This window comes from Girardinichthys multiradiatus, chromosome 18 (assembly GCF_021462225.1).
Source record: "Girardinichthys multiradiatus isolate DD_20200921_A chromosome 18, DD_fGirMul_XY1, whole genome shotgun sequence".
Classification (NCBI taxonomy): domain Eukaryota; kingdom Metazoa; phylum Chordata; class Actinopteri; order Cyprinodontiformes; family Goodeidae; genus Girardinichthys; species Girardinichthys multiradiatus.
The window spans coordinates 39,664,663-39,688,124 of record NC_061810.1 but is presented as its reverse complement, the minus strand read 5'-3'; the positions used below and the strand labels follow the sequence as shown (position 1 = coordinate 39,688,124).

At 42.5% G+C, this 23,462-nt stretch overlaps 1 protein-coding gene across 1 annotated transcript; it reads left to right on the top strand.

The window, feature by feature from the left end:
* Window positions 1-451: 451 nt before the first annotated feature.
* aadac (arylacetamide deacetylase) lies at window positions 452-21,895 on the top strand. The gene is made up of 5 exons (XM_047392560.1): window positions 452-919; window positions 1,992-2,220; window positions 2,911-2,980; window positions 4,300-4,471; window positions 21,218-21,895. Exons 1-5 carry the CDS (start codon window positions 779-781, stop codon window positions 21,842-21,844), a joined length of 1,239 nt encoding a protein of 412 aa, XP_047248516.1. The 5' UTR covers window positions 452-778; the 3' UTR covers window positions 21,845-21,895.
* Window positions 21,896-23,462: the final 1,567 nt, after the last annotated feature.

Below are 23,462 nucleotides of genomic sequence, written 5' to 3'. Positions count from 1 at the left end.
TGACCATCAGCTTTTTACATTCTTGAATCAAATCATAAAAAGCGTCATTATATCGACACAAAAATACGACCTTTTACCTGGACACAAATTTAAGTTTCTACTTCTGTGACAAACTCCTGCAGCCCTTAGTGGGTCTTCCAGGAGCATTTTTTAAATATGAATAGCCCACACCAGAGTCATGTTGCTTTTGACTGTCAGTCTAGATGGGGAAATCTAACACCAATCATATAATTAGCTTAGGCTGCCTTGCAACCACATATATTTATCTGGACTCTAGAATCCGAAGGGTAACTGTAACTGGTGAATACATCACCAAGAAAACGTCATATGTTAGAGCTTTACATATTTTAGTCTAAAAAGCTCTCATATCCGTGTTGCCGGTTTATTTTAGTACAACGCCGTGTTCTTCCTCTCTAATCTACGGACGATTAGAGAGCACCTGAGGAATTGCCTAACGGGCAAGATGGGACGGTGCTGCCTCGTGAGCGCACAACGTGCGCGCGCTCTCCACATCGCACACATCTCAATTAATTCCGCTGCTGCACGAGACAGACATGCTCTACAGAACGCGCACCAACAGTGAAGAAAACCTCCGAATATGCAGGCTGAAAAGCACCAAATGACATCAACCACGCGCTGTAATAGTTAACTCTACTGGATCTGAAATTTAATTTATGGGCGTACGCTTTCCTGCTCACCGGAGCGATTCCTTAACAAGTGCAACCAGTTGTCCGTCCGTGTTTGCAGCACTCAGTGGCCGGTGGACGCACGCTGTAAGATGAGGCTGGGAAACATAATTTTATTCGTCGCTCTTTGCTCTTTTACAGCTTATTATGTTTATGAACCAATTCCTGAAAATATAGAGGAGAGATGGAAACTCATGCTGACCAACTCGTTTTTCAGAACGCTCAGCCACCTGGTAAGAGACAACTTTTGTTGGGTCTGATGATTTTTAGTGACTTTGTAAATAAAAGGCTTTTACTTTGCAGTTTTTGTATTCTGGTATGTATTAAATAGCACAATGTGTTAAAATGAATTGTTTTTGCTTTTTCTTTTACAGCAGGTAAAACTTTGTTTTTGCTGATGTGGATATACATGCAGGTTGCACCAGATTATGTCAGATACTAATCCATGTGTTGCATAGTCCTTCTCACCTGGTCTAATAATAGATCCTATTATGGAAACTCACCTTCATTTATGAGGGCTAGACGCCTGTCGTTCATAATACCTAACACGGTAGTGGCAAATTGGACTTTTTCTACCTTTTAGTTACTTTTGAGAACATAGCTGTAATGTAAAATAAATGCAAAAGATTATTATTCTTTTTATTTCCTCATTTTTAGTCTGTTAGACCAATAACTCAGACACAACTTTATTTTATCAATAGAATAAACACAAAAAAACATAAAAGATATGTATGAATATAATTTAAAATTATATATAGTAAAGATGTGTTTGAGCAATGTACAACATAAGTACACTCATTTACAATTGCATTGTTTGGTTATTTGACTAAATCATTTGCAGGCAGGCACAAATTACAGTGCTGTTACAAAAAAGTGCTCCCCTTAATTTGAGACTGACAGGTTGTGTTCTCTCTTTAAAGTCACACAGTTTACATTAAGTTCTTAACATCTTTATTTAATTTTACAGTAAACGGAGCCCGTTTGTATTTTGACCTAAGTTAATAACCAGATATGCTTTGTTCTTTAAAACAAGGAAAATACTTCTGTGTTGTTGTTTCAGACTGACGTAAAGTTATCCTGTAGTTGTGTCTTCCTCTTTGTCGTGCCTTCTCAAAATAGATTTTGTTTAGAAATAGCTGACATTACACAAAGCTGCATTCATGTGACTATTATTTCCCCTCTCCTATTTACATGTTCTACACGGCTGTTTTCATGATTAAACATGGTTGCAGCTTAATGTTTATGCTTATTATGGTTATGATAGGATCATTATTTTCAACTTTGTTATCTTTTTCCATTTTCCAGGCAGACCTTTGTGAATCAGTGGGTCTGAAGGACTACATGGATGTAATGTATGTCATTACTCTATTAGAAAAGATCGTACCTGTGTCTGATGAGCACGTAAAGGTGACAGAAGAAAATTTCGATGGGGTGGAGGTGGTGCTCTACCAGCCAAAGCAACAGGGTGAAGATGCTGATCTGAGGAGAGCTGTCATTTACCTGCACGGGGGAGGATGGTGTCTGGGGAGTTCCCGTAGGTTGCTGATTTTCCTTATTTTTGCGTTTATTTAAGGGAACTAAAAATACAGGGTTAAGGAGAAGTAGAAAGATGAATATACAGCAGGTATCAGAGTAGATCAAGCTGAGAAGAATATAAAAATAATTGTGTCAGTTGGAACTGTGGCAGCCTCAAAAGTTGGTATTTTATGCTTAGCCTAATGCTAAATCATGATGTGACAACTGTGGCAGCTCTTGCATGGTTGCTGCCTAAAGCTTGTCCCATTTACTCTTTCTGATCATGTATAATTCGGTAGAGCTTTGATCTTTCTATTTACTGCAAACTTAGGTTGTGTGGATGATTAAAAACAACAAAGTGCAACTTTTTTGGATTTTAACAAAGAAATAAAAGATTTCCTAATTCCAATATGTTTTAGAGAAAATCTCGTTTGCACATCAAATAATTGAGTTCAAGCTTGGGTGGCCCCCTAGAATAATGGTATCCTGGGCAAAGAGCCACACCATCCATATAAAAAAACACCACTGCGTGATACACTTCGTGCTGCTTTTTCTGTTGAATTAGTTAATATATATTTAACAAAGTCTGTAGGGTAGAAACGGTTTTTGGATTTCTACATTCATGTTAGGTACTATGTAGTTCAAGGAATCCATGGATCCATTATTAAGGCTTATCTGATCTCTCTTGTGTCTTTTTTACCTTATACAGGAATGAGTCCATACGATCTGCTGGCCAGAAAGATTGTCACCGAGCTAGATGCTGTTGTACTCTCTGTAGAGTAAGTGTTCTGTTGTTGTTTTATTAAAAATGTAAATTCAGCAAAAGCAAAAAGTCTCAATATCAAAACATCCAAAATTTGCCCATAAAGGCTGTTATTTAGCTCTTTTTTTAAGGTATTTTTTACTCAGAGCAGTAGAATATGGCAAACAGGAACTTTTTGTGTTTTTGCCTAAGTTCACTGTCTGTGGTATTAACATACATTTATTCAGAAAGTTCATTCATCAAACTTCTCTGGCTTTCTTTAAAAACTTAGATTTCCTCAGTATATTTTTTGTGGTCTTTATCTTATCCTCCCAAACAGAACTTCTGTTGTTAGTGGCTTGTATTTTTAACAGTTCGACACCAACAGGGGGACAGTAGTTACAGAAATGCTTTTGCGGAGGAAGTTAAAGGGACAGTTTAAGATTTTTGAAGTGAGGTTATTTTAGTAGTAACAGTAGTAGATACAGTTTATAGCATCATCCTTAAGTGTAAAGGCAGATTTCTTGCTTCAGGATAGTGAGCCTAACAGCTAGTCTGACAGGGACCAAGACCAAAGTGGACTTCTACCATCTTAAAACAATTCCAGTATTAAAACTGTCTTTATGGTTCAGGCAAGCACTATTAAATAGGGCTGACTGAATTATTTTAAGTGTCATAAAATTTTTATGACACTTAAAATAATTCAGTCAGGTTTCCATTAGGTGGTGATTAAAACTGCAAGCACATGCAAATAGGAGGTGGAATTGTTTTAAGACAGTATAAGTCTTTGCCCTTCTGGAACTAGCCATCAGATTAAACTATGCAGCCTAACTAATTGGATTTATCATTACACCAAGAGATGTATATACTTCAGATAAGATATTAACTGCTTATAACCTTTAAGAGAACATTGCTGCAAAAATTCTGAACTATGCTTTTAAGGGATTATTCTTGGTGACAGGATAAGGTTTAAATAGTGTATTATACCTTTAATAAAGAAACCTTACTCGGATGAAATCTGTGTACTGAATTTTACAAAGCATTTACAGCATGTTTGAAGAGATTACTGCAAATATGCACCGCTAAGTGCTATTACTATAACTACTGTACAGTTACATTAAAAAAGCTCATTCTAGTTTGACTTTTTAATTTAACATACCAGTCATTTAAAGATAACCTTGACTACAATGTGGAAAAACACTGTTGCATAGTGAGTTATTTACTTGTGTTTGCCATTTTTAACCCTGAACTTTTATCATGTTTATGTTTCCAGGATTAAAGTGTTGCCTGTCTGACGTCCAAAGCGCTTGTTTATTTTTGCTACAGGTTTAATCTGCAAACTCTTATCTGTTTCAGGTACCGCCTTGCCCCTGCTCACCACTTCCCTGTCCCATATGAGGATGTGTACCGTGTGGTCAAACATTTCTTCCAGAAGGGGGTGCTAGCCCAGTACTCTGTGGACCCAGAGCGTGTTGCAGTGTCAGGAGATAGCGCTGGAGGGAACCTTGCAGCTGCAGTATCCCAGCAGGTACTAAGTCTGCTTTTGCTCTATTGATTCAGGCTGTGAAGAGTCACCTTAGATTTTATTTATATGGTTCCCTCATGGTGATTTTAGGATGAGAGGGCATAATAAAAGGTGGAGTAAAGAGAAATTGGTAGAAGTTCACACATAGACACGATGTCGGTCTTTGGGGAGCTGTTGGCTCAGTTGGTAGAACGGACGCACCATGTGCAGAGGCTATGGTCCTCGACGCGGCTGAGGTTGTGTCATTTGCTACATGTCTTCCTCTTCTGTTTCCACCCTCATTCCTGTCTAATTACTGTACAATAAAGGCCATTAGTGACAAAAAATATATTTTAATTTTAGTTAACAAAATGAATAAGATTCTGAACAATGTTTCATGCCCGGGAAAGCAATTTGTTATGACCTTGACCAATCACAAGTTTGATTAAGGAATTTGAATCTAAATTAAATTGCATTAATGGTAACAACACAGTCAGTTAAATAATCTATCAAATATTAATTTGAAGGATGAATCATAGTTTAGTTTTAGAGAGCAATCTGTAAAGATGAACATTTTCAGTATATGTTGATATATATTCTCAGACCCTTTCCGGGACTGGACCTCGGCCCGCCTGCTGGGGTCTGACGGCTGACGGAACTCCGAGAGAGAGGGGAAAGAAAATGTCAGGTTCAAACAACCTAAAATACTTATAACATCACATAAAGAAGAGAAAGACAATGAATTAGTTTCTTACTCGCTGCGAGGAGAACGGACAGAGATGTTCTTCAGTTACAAATCTCCTACCGCTCTGAAAACACATCTGTCCAATCCTCTCTTTTTATTATCTTTAGGTTGGTCCCTAGTTACATGAACGTTGCTGCTCTGAAGGGTGGGATAAACAGCTGCAACGTAAACAGGTCATATACACCATAATCTTATAACAGCACACTTCCACAGTCTCCACCATCTTAAGATCTGTGTGTCCTCTGTTCAGCACAATCAGCCACCATCTTTATGACATCCTCAACTGTGACGGCTTCCTTCCCAGCTCCACCTTTGATCCTTGCCTGCAAACAACTGATCACATCCTTACTCACACATACAAGAAAGGTTATAAAGATCAAATAGTAAAGTTAATAAAAAAGGAAAAATATAAGATAAATCTATATACAATTAATCCAACATATATACAGTAGATATCTATATATCTATATATATAATATAATATATAGATATATCTATAGATATATCTATAGATATATATATATCAATATATTGTTCAGGATTATATTTTTGTGACCATGACAGGAAGATTCAGAGTTTTACCTAAACAAGAGTTTGTCAGTCTCTCAGAAACACAAAGAAACGGATGATAAAGTTCTAATACCGACATTAACCTGTAAGGGGAGGGATTAAGAAGGACAAATGAAACCAAGATTTAGAACCCGCCTTGATTTGTCATCATTCTGCACCAGAACCACCACAATAAAAAACAGTGTCTTTCTGTAGTCCAAAAAGAGCTGTTGGGTCAACGTTTTCAGGGAAATGACCGGGTAACATCTGTCTCTTTTATCTTATTACATAGGTTCAGCTCCAAAAGATGGCTCTGAGATTGGCAGGTGGTACTGGTCTCTTCTGATCCTGGGTTTTGGATGTCTGGAAGTTCCCTTTGGATCATGACCGAAGGGAACTACCTGTAGTAAAATTGAAAGCTCCTCTAGATGAGAAAAAAACACAACAAAGTCTGGAACTTTATTCAAAAATAAGCTAAAGCAGCCTAGAATAGCTCAACATAATTTAATTTAACTTAAATGTGAACAAAAAATAAAAACGCAGGTAATGCAGCCAGATCTCTTAATATTTATCAATTCTTCCTAAACTGGTGGCACAAAAGCTTATAGACAGATTCCCAAGTTCTTTCTGAGTCTCTAAACTCAACTGTGGCTGCTGCACCTCTTCAGGAGGAGTCGTCATAAGGGACTAATCAACCACTGAGAGGTGGTGTTGTGGGGTAACTATGTCACCTCATACAGCCAAAGATAGAAAGTGAATCTTAATTTTTTTCTGAAAAACGTTTAGATGTCCAAGAGACTTCTTTAAGTTTGCAAAATGTCAACAAGATATGGGTTTAGAAATAATAAGTATCTTAGGGCAGTGGCTGTTGTATCCTAAGTATTTTTGTGACACTTGTCATCATCTACCAGATAAAGGAAAGCATTCACATTCAAAGTTTGAAAGCTTCCTATGACTTTACACAATGATAAAAATTGAATTTTTAAAAGTTCCAGTTTTAAATTGGTTGATTTAGTTAATTTACTGAACTTTACACCATTCTAGAAGAGTTTGTATAAGGCACCCATCTCATACTGATAATACCACCTTTAATTGCAGGGGCAGTGTTTTGTTTTCTAGTGAGATAAAAGTAGATATGCGCAATACCTCATTGCACAAAACAAACCATGATCTCACTATAAAGGGGAGTAACATTTATGGCTTTGAACCGTGTGAGAGCCATGTGCCCAGTAGTTAAATCAATTTTGTCTTATTTAGGGGTAAAGGTTACATGAAATATAAGTACGTAACAAAATATAAAAACTTGACTCCATTTAATATTTGGTTGCTGAGGAGTGAACATAAAAACATTTGTATTTCCATTAGAGAGAGAGGGGTATGTCAACACAGAGAAAACTTTAGGCTCCACGATGCACAACAGGCACATGAACAGATAGTACAGGGGCTCAAGAGTAATCCTTGTGCATGCAGGGAAGTATGCAGATAATCTCCTTGGAATTTAATTTTGTAATAGTGATCTGGGTTGAGGTTTGGGTGAATTCTCAAGTCATTTCCTTGTGCTTTAGTACAGACTTGTCATATAGACTTTGAAATATGTGTAATAAAATGTCAGCTAAAAACAACATTTGAAATGTAATCATGATGCAACAATAGTGTTTGCATTTGTAAATTAAAGTCAGATGAACCAGCATTGCAGTATTTCCCTAAGATCCAAAGCCTTTTTAGGAAATTACCAAAAGAGCTGAGACTTTTAGGCTCAGTATGGTTCATCAGCACCGGCAGTTGCACAGCTATGGTGAAGATAAAGTTATATAGCTGTTGAGAAAGCAAGCAAAAAAGTAAATGCAGAACCATGTATGTAATACTGGCCAGTAACTTAATACCTGTCAATAAAGTGGTAATTTTGGTCATTTTAAATGTAATAAAGCCAGTAGTGTAATACATTCACAATAATGTAATAAAGTGTTGAAGCTGTAGGATAAAACCATCTTGACACAAATGAATAAGTAATAACTTTGAAATCCTTTGAAAACCCAAGCTAATACAAAATCATATGAATAACACATAAATAAGAATGCAGTTCTTTGAAATGTGTTTGCAGTTCTGTGCAGTTTGGTAGTCATATGCATTCATCAAGGACATATATTGCACCAATGGCCCTTTTTAGGCGGTGTGGCTCCTCTCCGCTCTGTCTCTCTCTACTCGGCACGGATCCTGTTGTTTCCATTCCTTCAGTGACGGCTGGAGCTATGGCTTGAAAGCCCCGCCTCCAGCTGTCAATGTAGTGCGCTGTGCTGTTAATGTTACTGTGTGACATTGTCAGATTAAAGTAATCTGCGTGAAACAATAAAAAAACCCTAAATAAAAACATTACTAGAAAGCAAAAACATAAATAAACAAAATACAAATGATGTTTGTACTATTTTATATGCAAGAATGTCTTATATATGTTTTTTTCATGTATAAAATCATCCACTGGGATAATTATGTGGAATGCAGCCCAGCAAGAAATAAGCCACAGGTTTTGACATGAGGGGATGTGGCAGGAGAAGCAGAGAGGAGAGACGCTGCCATCTGGTAAACCTTCAAAGTTTGCCTGAAGAACTTAAAATTTTCGGGTTTATGAAGAAGTCTTTGTCTCAGCCATGGCAATAATGAGGAGAAGGACTGCAAAAAAAACCGCAGACTTTTGACCGTGGTGAAGTTAATTTTAGGTTGGAAATTAGACATTTGTGCTTCACGGATTCAGTGGGGTGTTCCTATACGGTCTGATTATGGGCAGCTGTGCCTGTTCCCTCCTCCTGCAGACAGTGTTTCACCTAAGAACGTAATAAAATTTTCTGAACCAAACACGCTGTTTCATGGTGATATCGTTTGTGTGTTTTGGAGGAAGTGATTGTGCAACTGAACAGCTGACTTTATGTGGAATCAGCTGATTAAGGATTTTACTAAATACATTGCCCTGCCCGCGTGGAATTCAGAAAGATGGTTCCTTCAGGCCTGTTTATAACTTGTAAACAGTAAAATTATATTTCATTAACCCCAAAAAGAGTGCAGTTAAATGGCATCAGCATGAGCTGCATTCACTTTTTGTTTGTCATGTCAAAGACACCATTGTTCAGTTCAACGTTCAATAAAGTAAATTGGCTATTGTTGCTGTTTATTCTGTCATTCTGCCCCTGTTTACTTGAGTCACCAGTTATCCTTGTGCGCTCGAATCACAGTCAAGGTTACAAGATCTTGTCCACTGTTATTTTGTTGGTTGGAAGCTGAAAAATTTGGGAATTACTGGTTACAATAAATAGAAATTATAACAAAGAAAGTAAGATAATAAGAATTCTGGGGCACATAGAGGACTGTTATGATTCTGGCACGTCTGCTCTACCCTGTCTCCCTGGTTGCAATCAGCAGATTAGATGCACCTGGTGGCTGCTGCAGTGTAGTGCAATCTGTGGAATGCCAAGCACCTGTGTCTTCCCTGATATATACTGACTCTGACAAGCAGACGGTGCCAGATTTTTGAAAGCCATCGTGTGAGTAGATATCCAGCGTTCCTTCCTGTCTGATCATAGTTCTTGACCTTGCCTTGCCTTTTGGATTTATGCCTCTGCCTGCTCCCTGTCGGACTATTTAGATTCTGGTTGTCGACCTTGTTTCCTGCATCTGGTTTATGCCTCTGCCTGCCCCTTGCCTGACGCCTCTTGTTCCGATCGTTGACCCTGTTTCTGTCCTTGGATTATTGAGCCAGCCTAGCCCTCGGATTATTCAGCCTGGAGTCACTTCTTACCTGTGCTGTGGAGATCACCGCCTGCCGCCCACTGAGGTTTCCCCTCTGGGTTTCAAGTTTCACGCAAGACAAAAGCAGTGATTCCTGGAAGCTGTGAGGAGTGTTACCCGTGTGACGTTTTCCTGTGGCTGAATACACCTTTTAAACTTTCAGTACTGTGTCTTGGGTCTGCCTTTTTCTGATTCATAGCAGAAAAATCTGGCCAAAAATGGACCAATCGCCAGCACAACAGTGGCGTACCCACGTTGATGAGACCCTTTCCTGGTTGGGTTCCGGCATGGAGGAAATAATTTCCACATTACCTTCTAGCAATCTTGTCGCCGAGCCGCCACCGTCACAAAGAAACCACGTCCAAGTAACACGGACAACAGCAGAGGTAAGGGAGCCACGCCTCTCTCCACCTGAGATGTTCAGGGGAGACTCACACCAATGTCGAGCTTTTCTAACTCAGTGTGAAATTCATTTTGAGCTTCAGCCGTCATCCTTTCCCACTGAACGTTCCAAGGTGGCATTTGTTATATCTCTGCTGGCAGGAAAGGCAAAACAGTGGGGAACTGCTGAATGGCATAACAGGTCTGCATCTTGTGTTCTTTATGAAACTTTTTCCAAGAAACTCATTCGAGTTTTTGACCCGGTCATTCCAAGTTGTGAGGCCGCAAGAGGATTATTGTCCCTCAAAAAGGGTGATGAACCTGTCTCGACCTATATAATTGACTTTCATTTGTTGGCTGCAGAGAGCCGTTGGAATGAGGCAGCACAAATGGATGCATTCATGAAAGGATTAAACGAAGACATCAAGGATGAGCTAGTGACCCGTGACTATACTTCCCTGAAACAACTCGAGGATTTGGCTGCTCGCATTGATATTCGGCTGGCAGAGAGATGGAAGGAGAAGCACCATGAGAAGGGTCGCTCATCATTAACTCAGCTTTCTGCACACCGGTATGAGAGAAGGAGTCGGTCACCTCTCACTGTGGAAAATGATAATTGTGAGCCCATGCAATTGGGCAGAACCAAGATTACCCCTGAGGAGAAAGATCATCGGAGAAGATTCAAGCTCTGTTTTTATTGTGGAGAGAAGGGACATTTAGCACTCAGGTGTCCACTAAAAGGACAGGCTCAGCAGAGGAAGGGAGGTCTCTACTTAGCCGAAGTCAACTATCTGCCTCCTCCTTCTTGTATCCTGCCCATTTTCAAACCCCTTCTTTGTCTCTCCAGGGGGCCGTGTTTATTGATTCAGGAGCAGATACTGAATTCATGGACGAAACATTTGCAAATAAGAACGGCATAAAACTTATTCCGTCATCTGACACAAGAAACGTGCTAGCTTTGGATGGTCACAGCATGAACAATTCACATCTCAGGACGGAGGAGATTACCTAAACAGTTGGAGGTAATCATCAAGAAAAAGTAACTTTCATGATCATTAATTCACCTGAACTCCCTGTAGTCCTAGGGGCCTCCTGGTTGCAGAAACACAACCCTCACATCGACTGGAAGAAAAAAGAAGTTTTGGGTTGGTCTGAGTCATGTTCCGCTGACTGTCTTTTGTCTGCTGCTACTGAGGTCAGTGTGGAGAATGAGGTTGAGACCTATCCAGATTTATCCAAGATACCGCAAGAATACCATGATTTAAAGGAGGTTTTTAATAAAATCAAGGCCACAGCTCTGCCACCCCATATACCTTATGATTGTGCTATTGATTTGCTTCCTGGCACATCACCCCCTAAAGGCAGAACCTATTCATTGTCTGGTCCAGAGCACAGGGCCATGAATAGTTATGTTGATGAGGCATTAAAGGCAGGGCACATTCAACCCTCTTCCTCTCCTGCAGGTGCTGGTTTCTTTTTTGTTGGGAAGAAGGATGGTTCATTGAGACCATGCATTGATTATAGAGGCCTTAATGAGATAACAGTTAAAAATAGATATCCCTTACCACTCATGAACACAGCTTTTGATCAGATCCAGGGAGCCAAGATATTTTCTAAGCTGGATCTAAGGAATGCATATCATCTGGTCCGAATCAGAGAAGGAGATGAGTGGAAAACGGCTTTCAACACGCCTACGGGCCATTATGAATACAAGGTCATGCCATTTGGACTTACTAACGCTCCTGCAGTTTTTCAGTCATTGGTCAATGACGTTCTAAGAGACATGGTGGGTCAATTCGTATTTGTTTATCTTGATGACATACTGATTTATTCTCAAGATCTGGAAACCCACAGAAAACATGTCAGAGCTGTTCTCCTGCATCTTCTCCAAAACCAGTTGTTCGTCAAGGCAGAGAAATGTGAGTTCCACATAACTACCACTTCCTTTTTGGGCTTCATCATTTCCCCCGATCAAGTGCTTGTCGACCCCTCCAAGGTTAAGGCCGTATTGGAATGGCCTGTTCCAACTGATCGCAAGCAGCTTCAAAGATTTCTAGGCTTCGCAAACTTCTATAGGAGGTTTATTAGAAATTACAGCCTGGTTGCTACTCCCCTAAACGCTCTTACCTCTTCCAAGGTGAAATTTGTGTGGAATAAGGATGCAGAGAAGGCCTTCAATAGGTTAAAGGAACTCTTCATGTCAGCTCCAGTGTTATGGTCTCCTGACCCAGAGAGACAGTTTATCGTGGAGGTGGATGCCTCAAGCACTGGGATCGGAGCTGTATTAAGCCAAAGAGGTGAGGATGATCGTGTTCACCCATGTGCCTTCTTTTCAAGGACTCTGTCACAGGCTGAGCGGAATTACGACGTGGGAGACAGAGAGTTATTGGCTGTCAAGTTGGCGTTGACAGAGTGGACACATTGGCTGGAGGGGACTAAGGAGCCGTTTATGGTGTGGACTGACCATAAGAACTTGGAGTACCTGAAATCAGCAAAATGGCTAAACCCCAGACAGGCTAGGTGGGCTTTGTTTTTTGGTCGTTTCAATTTCTCCCTATCTTACAGACCAGGGAGTAAAAATGGCAAACCTGACGCCCTATCCCGGATTCAAGAGCCTGAAGAATCTCCGTCTGTGGGTGAAGAGGAGTTTATCCTTCCTGAAACCGTCAGGTTGTCTGCGTCCCGAGTGGAGGTGGAAATGGAGGTCCAGGAAGCCATTACAGATCTGCCTATCCCACAATCATATCCACCTGACTGCTGTTTTGTCCCTGAACATCTTGTGCCTCAGGTACTGGAGTCTTGTCATTGCTCTCGTTTACTTTGTCATCCAGGAATCAGCAGAACCATTCAGACAGTTCGAACTCAGTTTTGGTGGCCATCGCTGGTCAAGGATGTCAAAGACTTTGTTGCTGAATGCACTCAATGTTGTCGAGCCAAGCCTTCTTGTCGCCCCCCTGCGGGTTGTTGCACCTTTTGCCAATTCCCCCCCGCCCATGGTCACATATTGCAATGGATTTTGTGACAGGTCTACCGGTTTCTAATGGTCACTCTGTACTACTAACCATAATTGACAGATTTTCAAAGATGGTTCATCTGGTGACGTTGGAGAAGCTTCCATCTGCTAAGGAGATGGGTGAGATATTGACCCGAGAAGTTTTCAGGCTCCATGGAATTCCAAATGACATTGTTTCTGATAGAGGACCCCAATTTGTGTCACGTTTCTGGAAGGAGTTTTGTTCTTTGTTGGGAATTTCTGTTAGTCTTTCCTCAGGGTTTCATCCTCAGTCTGATGGCCAAACCGAGAGAGCCAACCAAGAAGCTGAAACCAAACTTCGCATCTTATGTGAGTCTGACCCGACTAAGTGGTCACAAAATTTGCCCTGGGTTGAATACGCCATGAACTCTATGCAATCAAGTGCCACTGGTTTGTCCCTTTTTCATGTTGTGTTTGGTTTCCAGCCACCCATGTTTTCAGTTCAGGAGAGAGAAGCTAATGTTCCGTCCGCCCAAGCGGCTGCCCTAAGGTGCCAAAGAATATGGAGAAAGGCCAGGAGATCGAAGATCAGAATGTCACTGGTTGAGTCAAGAACGGCCAACCGGAGACGGATCCCTGCCCCTAAGTACCAGGTGGGGCAGAAAGTTTGGCTCTCCGTCAAGGACCTCCCATTAAGGGTAGAATCCCGGAAATTGGCACCCCGATTTGTTGGACCTTTGCCAATCTCCAAGATCATCAACCCTGTCTCTGTACGACTGAGATTACCCAACTCCATGAGGATTCACCCCACGTTCCACGTTTCTCAGGTCAAGACCTTCGTGGAGCCCCGACTAAGACCCATCTCCGGGCCCCCTCCACCCACCCGGGTCATTGATGGTGGTCCAGTGTTCTCGGTCCGGCGCATTCTCAGGTCCAGGTGAAGAGGACGTGGAATGCAATACCCGGTTGACTGGGAGGGCTATGGGCCTGAGGAACGGATTTGGATTCCTACGAGGTTCATCATTGATAAGGACCTAATTCGTGAGTTTCATCATCTCCATCCTTATCAGCCTTGTGGTCCGTCAGGAGCCGGACCTTAGAGGCGGGGTACTGTTATGATTCTGGCACGTCTGCTCTACCCTGTCTCCCTGGCTGCAATCAGCAGATTAGATGCACCTGGTGGCTGCTGCAGTGTAGTGCAATCTGTGGAATGCCAAGCACCTGTGTCTTCCCTGATATATACTGACTCTGACAAGCAGACAGTGCCAGATTTTTGAAAGCCATCGTGTGAGTAGATATCCAGCGTTCCTTCCTGTCTGATCATTGTTCTTGACCTTGCCTTGCCTTTTGGATTTATGCCTCTGCCTGCTCCCTGTCGGACTATTTGGATAATGGTTGTCAACCTTGTTTCCTGCATCTGGTTTATGCCTCTGCCTGCCCCTTGCCTGACGCCTCTTGTTCCGATCATTGACCCTGTTTCTGTCCTTGGATTATTGAGCCAGCCTAGCCCTCGGATTATTCAGCCTGGAGTCACTTCTTACCTGTGCTGTGGAGATCACCGCCTGCCGCCCACTGAGGTTTCCCCTCTGGGTTTCAAGTTCCACGCAAGACAAAAGCAGTGATTCCTGGAAGCTGTGAGGAGTGTTACCTGTGTGACGTTTTCTTGTGGCTGAATAAACCTTTTAAACTTTCAGTACTGTGTCTGGCTGAATCTTGGGTCCGCCTTTTTCTGACACATAGCAAGTACAAGACTAACAATTTCCTTTAACTGTATTGGTATGTGTGCAAAGACCGGTGCAAAGAGTATTGGGTGGCGGACGAAGGTGGAGACCTCAGCGGTCCGATCCCCGGATGCTTAGGCTGGCTCTAGGGACGTGGAATGTCACCTCGCTGGGGGGAAGGAGCCTGAGCTTGTGTGGGAGGTCAAGAGATATCGACTAGAAATAGTCGGGCTCGCCTCCACGCACAGTGTGGGCTCTGGAACCCATCTCCTTGAGAGGGGTTGGACTCTCTTCTACTCTGGAATGGCCCACGGGGAGAGGCGGCGGGCTGGTGTGGGTTTGCTTGTTGCCCCCCAGCTCAGCCGTCTCGTGTTGGGGTTTACCCCAGTGGATGACAGGGTCGTATCCCTGCGCCTTCGGGTTGGGGAGAGGTCTCTGACTATCATTTCAGCCTACGGGCCGAGTGGTAGTACAGAGTACCCGGCCTTCTTGGCGTCCCTGTCGGGGGTGCTGGATAGTGCCCCTCCCGGGGACTCCATTATTCTGCTGGGGGACTTCAACGCCCACGTGGGGAATGACAGTGACACCTGGAGAGGCGTGATCGGGAGGAATGGCCTCCCCGATCTGAATCCGAGTGGTGTTTTGCTATTGGACTTCTGTGCTAGTCACGGATTGTCCATAACAAACACCATGTTCAAACATAAGGGTGTCCATCAGTGCACTTGGCACCAGGACACCCTAGGCAGGAGGTCGATGATCGACTTTGTTGTCGTATCATCAGACCTTCGGCCACATGTTTTGGACACTCGGGTGAAGAGAGGGGCTGAGCTGTCCACTGATCATCACCTGGTGGTGAGTTGGATCCGCTGGAGGAGGAGAAAGCCAGACAGACTTGGCAGGCCCAAGCGCATAGTGAGGGTCTGCTGGGATCGCCTGGCAGAGCCCTCGGCCAGGGATGTATTCAACTCCCACCTCCGGGAGAGCTTCGACCAGATCCCGGGTGATGTTGGAGACATAGAGTCCGAGTGGACCATGTTCTCCGCATCTATTGTCGATGCTGCTGCCCATAGCTGCGGCCGTAAGGTCTGCGGTGCCTGTCGTGGCGGCAATCCCAGAACCCGGTGGTGGACACTGGCAGTAAGGGATGCTCTTAAGCTGAAGAAGGAGTCCTATCGGTTGTGATTGGCTTGTGGGACTCCTGAGGCGGCTGACGGGTACCGTGAGGCCAAGCGTGCTGCGGCCCGGGCTGTGGCAGAGACAAAAACCCGGGCCTGGGAAGAGTTCGGTGAGGCCATGGAGAAGGACTACCGGTTGGCCTCGAAGCGATTCTGGCAAACCGTCCGGCGCCTCAGGAGGGGGAAGCAGTGCTTCACCAACACTGTCTATAGTGGGGGCAGGAGACTGCTGACCTCGACTGAGGACATTATCGGGCGGATGGAAGGAGTACTTCGAGGATCTCCTCAATCCTGCCATCACGCATTCCGTGGTGGAAACAGAGGCTGGGGACTCGGGGTTGGACTCTTTCATCACCTAGGCTGAAGTCACCAAGGTGGTTAAAAAGCTCCACGGTGGGCTCTCATGGTTGAAACGCCTCTTCAACATTGCGTGGCGGTCGGGGACAGTGCCTCTGGACTGGCAGACTGGGGTGGTGGTCCCCCTTCATAAGAAGGGGGACCGGAGGGTGTGTTCCAACTACACGGGGATCACACTCCTCGGCTTCCCGGTTAAGGCCTACGCCAGGGTACTGGAGAGGAGAGTCCGACCGATTGTTGAACCGCGGCTTCAGGAGGAGCAGTGTGGTTTTCGTCCCAGCCGTGGAACACTGGACCAGCTCTATACCCTCTACAGGGTGCTCGAGGGTTCATGGGAGTTTGCCCAACCGGTTCACATGTGTTTTGTGGACCTGGAGAAGGCATTCGACTGTGTCCCTCGTGATGCCCTGTGGGGGGTGCTCCAGGAGTATGGAATTCGGGGCCCTTTACTAGGGGCCATCCGGTCCCTGTACGAGCGGAGCAGGAGTTTGGTCCGCATTGCCGGCACTAAGTCGGACCTGTTCCCAGTGCATGTTGGACTCCGGCAGAGATGCCCTTTGTCACCGGTCCTGTTCATAACTTTTATGGACAAGATTTCTAGACGCAGCCAAGGGCCGGAGGCGGTCTGGTTTGGGGACCAGTGGATTTCGTCTCTTCTTTTTGCAGATTACGTGGTCCTGCTGGCCCCCTCTAGCCAAGACCTACAGCATGCGCTGTGGCGGTTCGCAGCCGAGTGTGAAGCGGCTGGGATGAGGATCAGCTCCTCCAAGTCCGAGGCCATGGTACTCGACCGGAAAAGGGTGGCTTGTCCTCTTCAGGTTGGAGGGGAGTTCCTGCCTCAAGTGGAGGAGTTTAAGTATCTCGGGGTCTTGTTCACAAGTGAGGGAAGAATGGAGCGGGAGATCGACAGACGGATCGGTGCGGCTGCCACAGTAATGGGGGCGCTGTGCCGGTCCATTGTGGTGAAGAGAGAGCTGAGCCGAAAAGCAAAGCTCTCAATTTACTGGTCGGTCTACGTTCCTACCCTCACCTATGGCCATGAACTTTGGGTCATGACCAAAAGAACAAGATCCCGGATACAAGCGGCTGAAATGAACTTCCTCCGTAGGGTGGCCGAGCACTCCCTTAGAGATAGGGTGAGGAGCTCGGCCATCCGGGAGGGGCTTGGAGTAGAGCCGCTGCTCCTCCACATCGAGAGGAGCCAGTTGAGGTGGCTCGGGCATCTATACCGGAAGCCTCCTGGACGCCTTCCTCGGGAGGTGTTCCAGGCACGTCCCACCGGGAGGAGGCCCAGGGGACGGCCCAGGACACGCTGGAGGGACTATGTCTCTCAGCTGGCCTGGGAACGCCTTGGGCTCCCCCTGGAGGAACTGGAGGAGGTGTCTGGAGAAGGGACGTCTGGGCATCTCTGCTGAGTCTGCTGCCCCCGCGACCCGGTCCCGGATAAGCGGAAGACGAGTACGAGTACGAGGTATGTGTAATGAACAGGGCTGCGGTATCTTTTCGTCTAAATTACGTTTTAAATATATAGTGTCAAATCACAACACAAACCTTCTACTATAGTTTAGGGTTAGACAGGGCTCGTGAGAATGTTCCAACTCTAGTCTCAGGGATCTGTTACTCTGCATTTATTTACTGAGATATTGTCTCACTTTAACACATACTTTTAACTGACTGGTAAGTACATATAGTTAAAGTGTAAGCTATGAAAGTAATTCTATCCTACAAGGACAAGTATGTATGTATGTATGTATGGATGTATGTATGGATGGATGGATGGATGGATGGATGATCAAAACAACTTTACTTAGAGAAGCCACTTCAGCTCAGAAAGTAATGCAGTTGCCAACCTCCGTTGCTGACTCAGGGCTAATTGTGGATAAGTTTAAATATTTGAATAATAATGTCAAATTGTAATATTTAGAATTTTAGCCTATTAGATTTGGTCATTATCATTTGCAGAAGATATTTTTGGCTGAAACTAAAAACTAGCATTTAGAGATTTAGAATCTAACTACTCCGTTGTGGTGAAGAGAGAGCTGAGCCAAAAAGTAAAGCTCTCAATTTACCGGTCGGTCTACGTTCCTACCCTCACCTATGGCCATGAACTTTGGGTCATGACCGAAAGAATGACATCCCGGATACAAGCGGCTGAAATGAGCTTCCTCCTTAGGGTGGCCAGGCACTCCCTTAGAGATAGGGTGAGGAGCTCGGCCATCCGGGAGGGGCTTGGAGTAGAGCCGCTGCTCCTCCACATCGAGAGGAGCCAGTTGAGGTGGCTCGGGCATCTATACCGGATGCCTCCTGAATGCCTTCCTCGGGAGGTGTTCCAGGCACGTCCCACCGGGAGGAGGCCCAGGGGACGGCCCAGGACACGCTGGAGGGACTATCTCTCTCGGCTGGCCTGGGAACGCCTTGGGCTCCCCTCGGAGGAGCTAGTGGAGGTGTCTGGGGAGAGGGACGTCTGGGTGTCTCTGCTGAGTCTGCTGCCCCCACGACCCTGTCCCGGATAAACCGGAATACGACGAGTGACAAGAAACTACGTAGTAGAAACCCTGAGCTATAAAATATGTGTGTCTGGCAGTTTTCCTTGAACCATTGCCTACTGTCTTCCCCTGAAGCTGAGCTAAACCACACACCACCACACTGTAAAATCTCAACTGCTTTCATGTCACGTTCAGGCTAAAAATGTATCTGCATTGAGGAGCAAAAATATGTACATTGGACAGCTTCAGAAATACGTAATGGACTATCATAACTGTAACAAAACAAGGTTCTTTGCTAAAGTTAAAAGCAAGTTTTTATATCTGGATTTTGTAATTACCTTGTATGGGCAATAATACCATCTTTATGCCTTTGAAACTGTTTTATTTCGTAGTTTTATTTGCAGTAACATGTAACTGCCACATGGTCCAACACAATATATGCCTAATGATAGAGAAAAGGAGACTACACTCTTTGTCCTTTGTAGGGATGTAATATGTAAATGATCAAGCGGGTTCCAAACTTATTTAAGCCTACTATAAACTGTGCAAAACACCACACCACAGATTGCAAAATGTCAATATGTATCAAGAGAAATTCATTTTTTTCCCCCATATAATAATTTAAGAAGTTTGAAATACTCGCTCAAAAACCATAGATTTGTACAAAACATGTAATTTAAAGTGGATATATTTTTATTTTACACTGACTGTGCAATTGATATCAGAGTATTTCCAAGGTCATATATGTTACATGCAGACATAAAACTTGTTTTATAGGACAGTAGTACATATGTTAAGTAAAAAATCCTATTATAAAAAAGGCATGCATTGAAAAAGAAACTGAGCTGTAGCTTTAGAACGCCTTAAGAAAAAAATCCTCAAAGACTAAGAAAGAGTGGCTTGTGTAAAGCAAAATATAAAGAAATGAAAAGAGGCTTGTGATCTTTATACAGAACTTTATCTGGTGGTGTATCACAGTGAAGCATCTTAAAAGCTGTGTCTTTGGAGGATCCTCGCGCAGCTTAATGATCCCACAATGAACTGTCTTGTGTGCACTTCTGTTTACTTCCTATAAATTTGCCTTTCAGTCTGAAGTTTCCTAGAACTCAGATAAAATCTTTATTGAAGTGTTGATCGGGGCTTTCCAGACTGTTGCAGTGACCAATATCTATAGTTTTTACCTAGAAATTTTTATTTTAAATTTAGATTTCTTTTCGAGATAAGGTGAGGAGCTCGGCCATCCAGGAAGAGATTGGAGTAGAGCCGCTGCTCCTCCACATCGAGAGGAGCCAGTTTCTTTGTAGCGCTTGATGGTTTATGCGACTGCACTTGGGGACACTTTCAAAGTTTTCCCAATTGTTCGGACTGACTGACCTTCATTTCTTAAAGTAATGATGGCTCGTTTTTCTTTACTTAGCTGCATTTTTCTTGCCATAATACAAATTCTAACAGTCTATTCAGTAGGATTATCAGCTGCGTACTGTATCCACCTCCTGCACAACACAACTGATGGTCCCAACCCCATTTATAAGGCTTGAAATCCCACTTATTAAACCTGACAGGGCACACCTGTGAAGTGAAAACCATTTCAGGTGACTACCTCTTGAAGCTCATCAACAGAATGCCAAGAGTGTGTGGAGCAGTAATCAAAGCAAAAGGTGGCTACTTTGAAGAACCTAGAATATAAGACATATTTTCAGTTGTTTCACACTTTTTTGTTCAGCATATAATTCCACATGGGTTAATTCATAGTTTTGATGCCTTCAGTGTGAAGCTACAATATTCATAGTCATGAAAATAAAGAAAACACTTTGAATGAGAAGGTGTGTCCAAACTTTTGGTCTGTACTGTACCTCAAAACCCATTCAAGTTTTGTTTAAAAGAACGGTTCATTAAGTTGGGGCTGGGATCCCACTGGGGATGACAAATCAACATGTGTGGGTTATTAAGGTCTTCTTTAGAAATCAAATTAAATAAAAATATAATATTAGTGAAGCATTTGCATAGTATAAATGTTAGGGGAGATTAAAAAAGAGCACTTACAAAGAGGTATAAGCAACAGTAAACAGTAAATTGTTCATTGTTGCTGTTTATTCTGTCATTCTCCTCCTGTTTACAAGAGTTACTAGTGATCCTTGTGCACTCCAACCACAGTCGAGGTCACAAGATCACTTTTGCTGTTATTTTCTGGATTGGAAGCTGAAAGGTTTGAGAACTACTGGTTTAAAGTAACTAGAAATTGTAACAGTAATATGACACATGGAATAAGAACTAAAATTTGCTTTAACTGCATTGTAATGTGTAATGAACAGGGCTGTGATATCTTTTTCTAAATTAGGCTTTAAATATCTAGTGACAAATCATAACAAACAACCTATTATAGTTTAGGGTTAGACAGGGTTGGTGAGAATTTCACAACTCTGGTCTCAGGGATCAATTATTCTGAATGCGATATTACCTCACTTTAACACAATGGATGGATGGATGGATGAATGGATGGATGGATTGTGCTATTTGTTATAGGTAACTAGTTGGCCAATACCTGTTATCATTATATGCATATTCATCAAGATAGGCTCTAATTTATTTATGTCTCCTTTCACAGCTGCAAAAAGAGCCTGGGCAGCAGATCAAATTGAGGGCTCAGGCACTCCTTTACCCCGTGCTGCAGGCTTTGGACCTAAAAACACCTTCATATCAGCAGAATCAAGACATGCCAATTCTGCCACGCACTCTCATGGTGCGATTCTGGAGTGAGTATTTCACTAGCAATAAAGCCCTCTTCAGAGCCATGATGGCCAATGCACACAACAGTCCAGAGTCCTCCCGGGTGCTGAAATTTGTGAACTGGAGCGCTTTTCTCCCAGAAACATATCACAAAGAATACAACTACAGTGCTCCCGCTGTAGCACAGGGACTTGGTGGGGAGGCAATTGGGATGGATGGATCATCTCAGTCATTCACCGACCCAAGGGCATCCCCTTTGCTTGTCCCGGATGCAGACTTACATTCGCTACCCAAGGCCTACATTCTGACGTGCGAGTATGATGTTCTCAGAGATGATGGGATCATGTACGCCACACGACTCGAGGCAGCTGGTGTTGAGGTGACACACCAGCACTATGACACAGGATTTCATGGAGCACTGATGTTCACGGTGTGGCCAACTGACTTTCTTATTGCACGTCGCATGACAGACAACTACATTAAATGGCTCAAGGAAAATTTGTAAAATAAGAAAAACTAAAACAAAACTCTACACTGTATGAGTGGCTATTCCAGCTTTTTAGCTTTTTCACACAATGCACTAATGTTGAATCTTCTCATGTGGTTTTTAACTTTTTTATGTACTTCTTTGGTCATGCTATTTTTGTGTAAAAATGCACATTTATTTTTCTTTCTCTAATTGAATTTGCCTAATTTGTAAACTGTAGTGAAGATATTTTACTTTTAAGGTGGCTTGAGTAAAATAAGATTCATATATCTTTATTATATCAATGTGCTAGCTGCAAACCTTAAACTAATGCAAAAATAAAACTGGGGCTATCATATTAGTTTAGTGGACAGGTTATTTTGTCTTCACCCTGAAAAGTGCTTCTTTTTATTGCTTCCCAACAAAGGATCTTCCATCAGATCTCATGTTTATAGTATAAATATTAGTGTTAATAGTCAGTAATGCATACCTTTGGAAGTAAAACTATCCCTGCAGGGTTTTGAAGAATTCATTATACGTGTTTGCAAAGCAGGAAAGGATTTTTGCACAAGCCTTTTTGGCCAAAGTTAACATTTATCGCAGGGTGTCCAACATTCCTTAACTTAAGTACGTGTAAATGAGTTTAACTATTTGCAACTCATTGACTTATTGTAGTTTCTGATGATTGGCAAAAGGGAATAAGTTGAAAAAGCTTTCTTAGCCTGCACAAATAGAAATCAGTCACAATGAATTTCAAAAACTCGGGTTATATGCACTGTATCAATTTTTTCCTCCTGTAAAGAACAGATGTAAAACTTGGTTCTCTTATGTCAAGTCAGTGAAATTGAAAAATCCATATTCCATCTGACTATTGGCAAAAGCTATATTCACCTGACCAGTTGTTTACACATTTTTTATGAGTTACCATAGCTAAGTGTGATGTAATGATATGGCAAAGACAGGGATCAATTTAATGAAGGAATTTGATAAAGACTGATCATGAAGCCTTAATCTTTACAGAGCATCCCAGATAAAAAACAAAACAAAACCTAATGCATAACATATTTAGCAGAATGCTTCAGCATTTACATTAGTGATATATATTTTAGTACTCACCCCATCCTGAAAACAAAGGTAATGGAACTTTAAGCATTTACACAAAACGTGGGTCTGTCAGAAAAAGGTGCAAGTAAAAGTACCAGTTTAATAATGATATTTGAACCACGGATCAAAGTTCAGTCAGATCAATGTATGGCTAATCATTTTTTTTAATGACCATCTTTGGTTTGTAATTTAACATTACGCAGAAATTATGCATTTGCTGACTAAAACCCAGACATTACTTTCACTGGATGTAAATGTTTTGCATTTTAGGAAAAAAAAAGTTGTATATTAATATAATGAATAGCTGATTGTGTGGTAGTGTGAAAAATTTATTTTCATTTGGTGGTTATTAATATTATTTATGACCATAATTGCAATGCAACTACTACTAATAATAATATTAACAGTGTAACATTTAACACATGCTCTATGTCATTGTTCTTTTTGCCTCAAAACTTTTACATTCTCAGATGTAAATATGAGTCTATCTTTCTGCTTTGTCATTTTTCTTTTTGGTTTTGCAGTTGAAAAATTTGTGGGCACTATTTGTTTA

Coding starts and splice junctions, on each gene's coding strand:
- aadac (XM_047392560.1), top strand. CDS start 779: ATGAGGCTGGGAAACATAATTTTATTCGTCGCTCTTTGCTCTTTTACA. Junction 920..1,991: donor TCAGAACGCTCAGCCACCTG/GTAAGAGACAAC, acceptor TCCATTTTCCAG/GCAGACCTTTGTGAATCAGT. Junction 2,981..4,299: donor GCTGTTGTACTCTCTGTAGA/GTAAGTGTTCTG, acceptor TATCTGTTTCAG/GTACCGCCTTGCCCCTGCTC.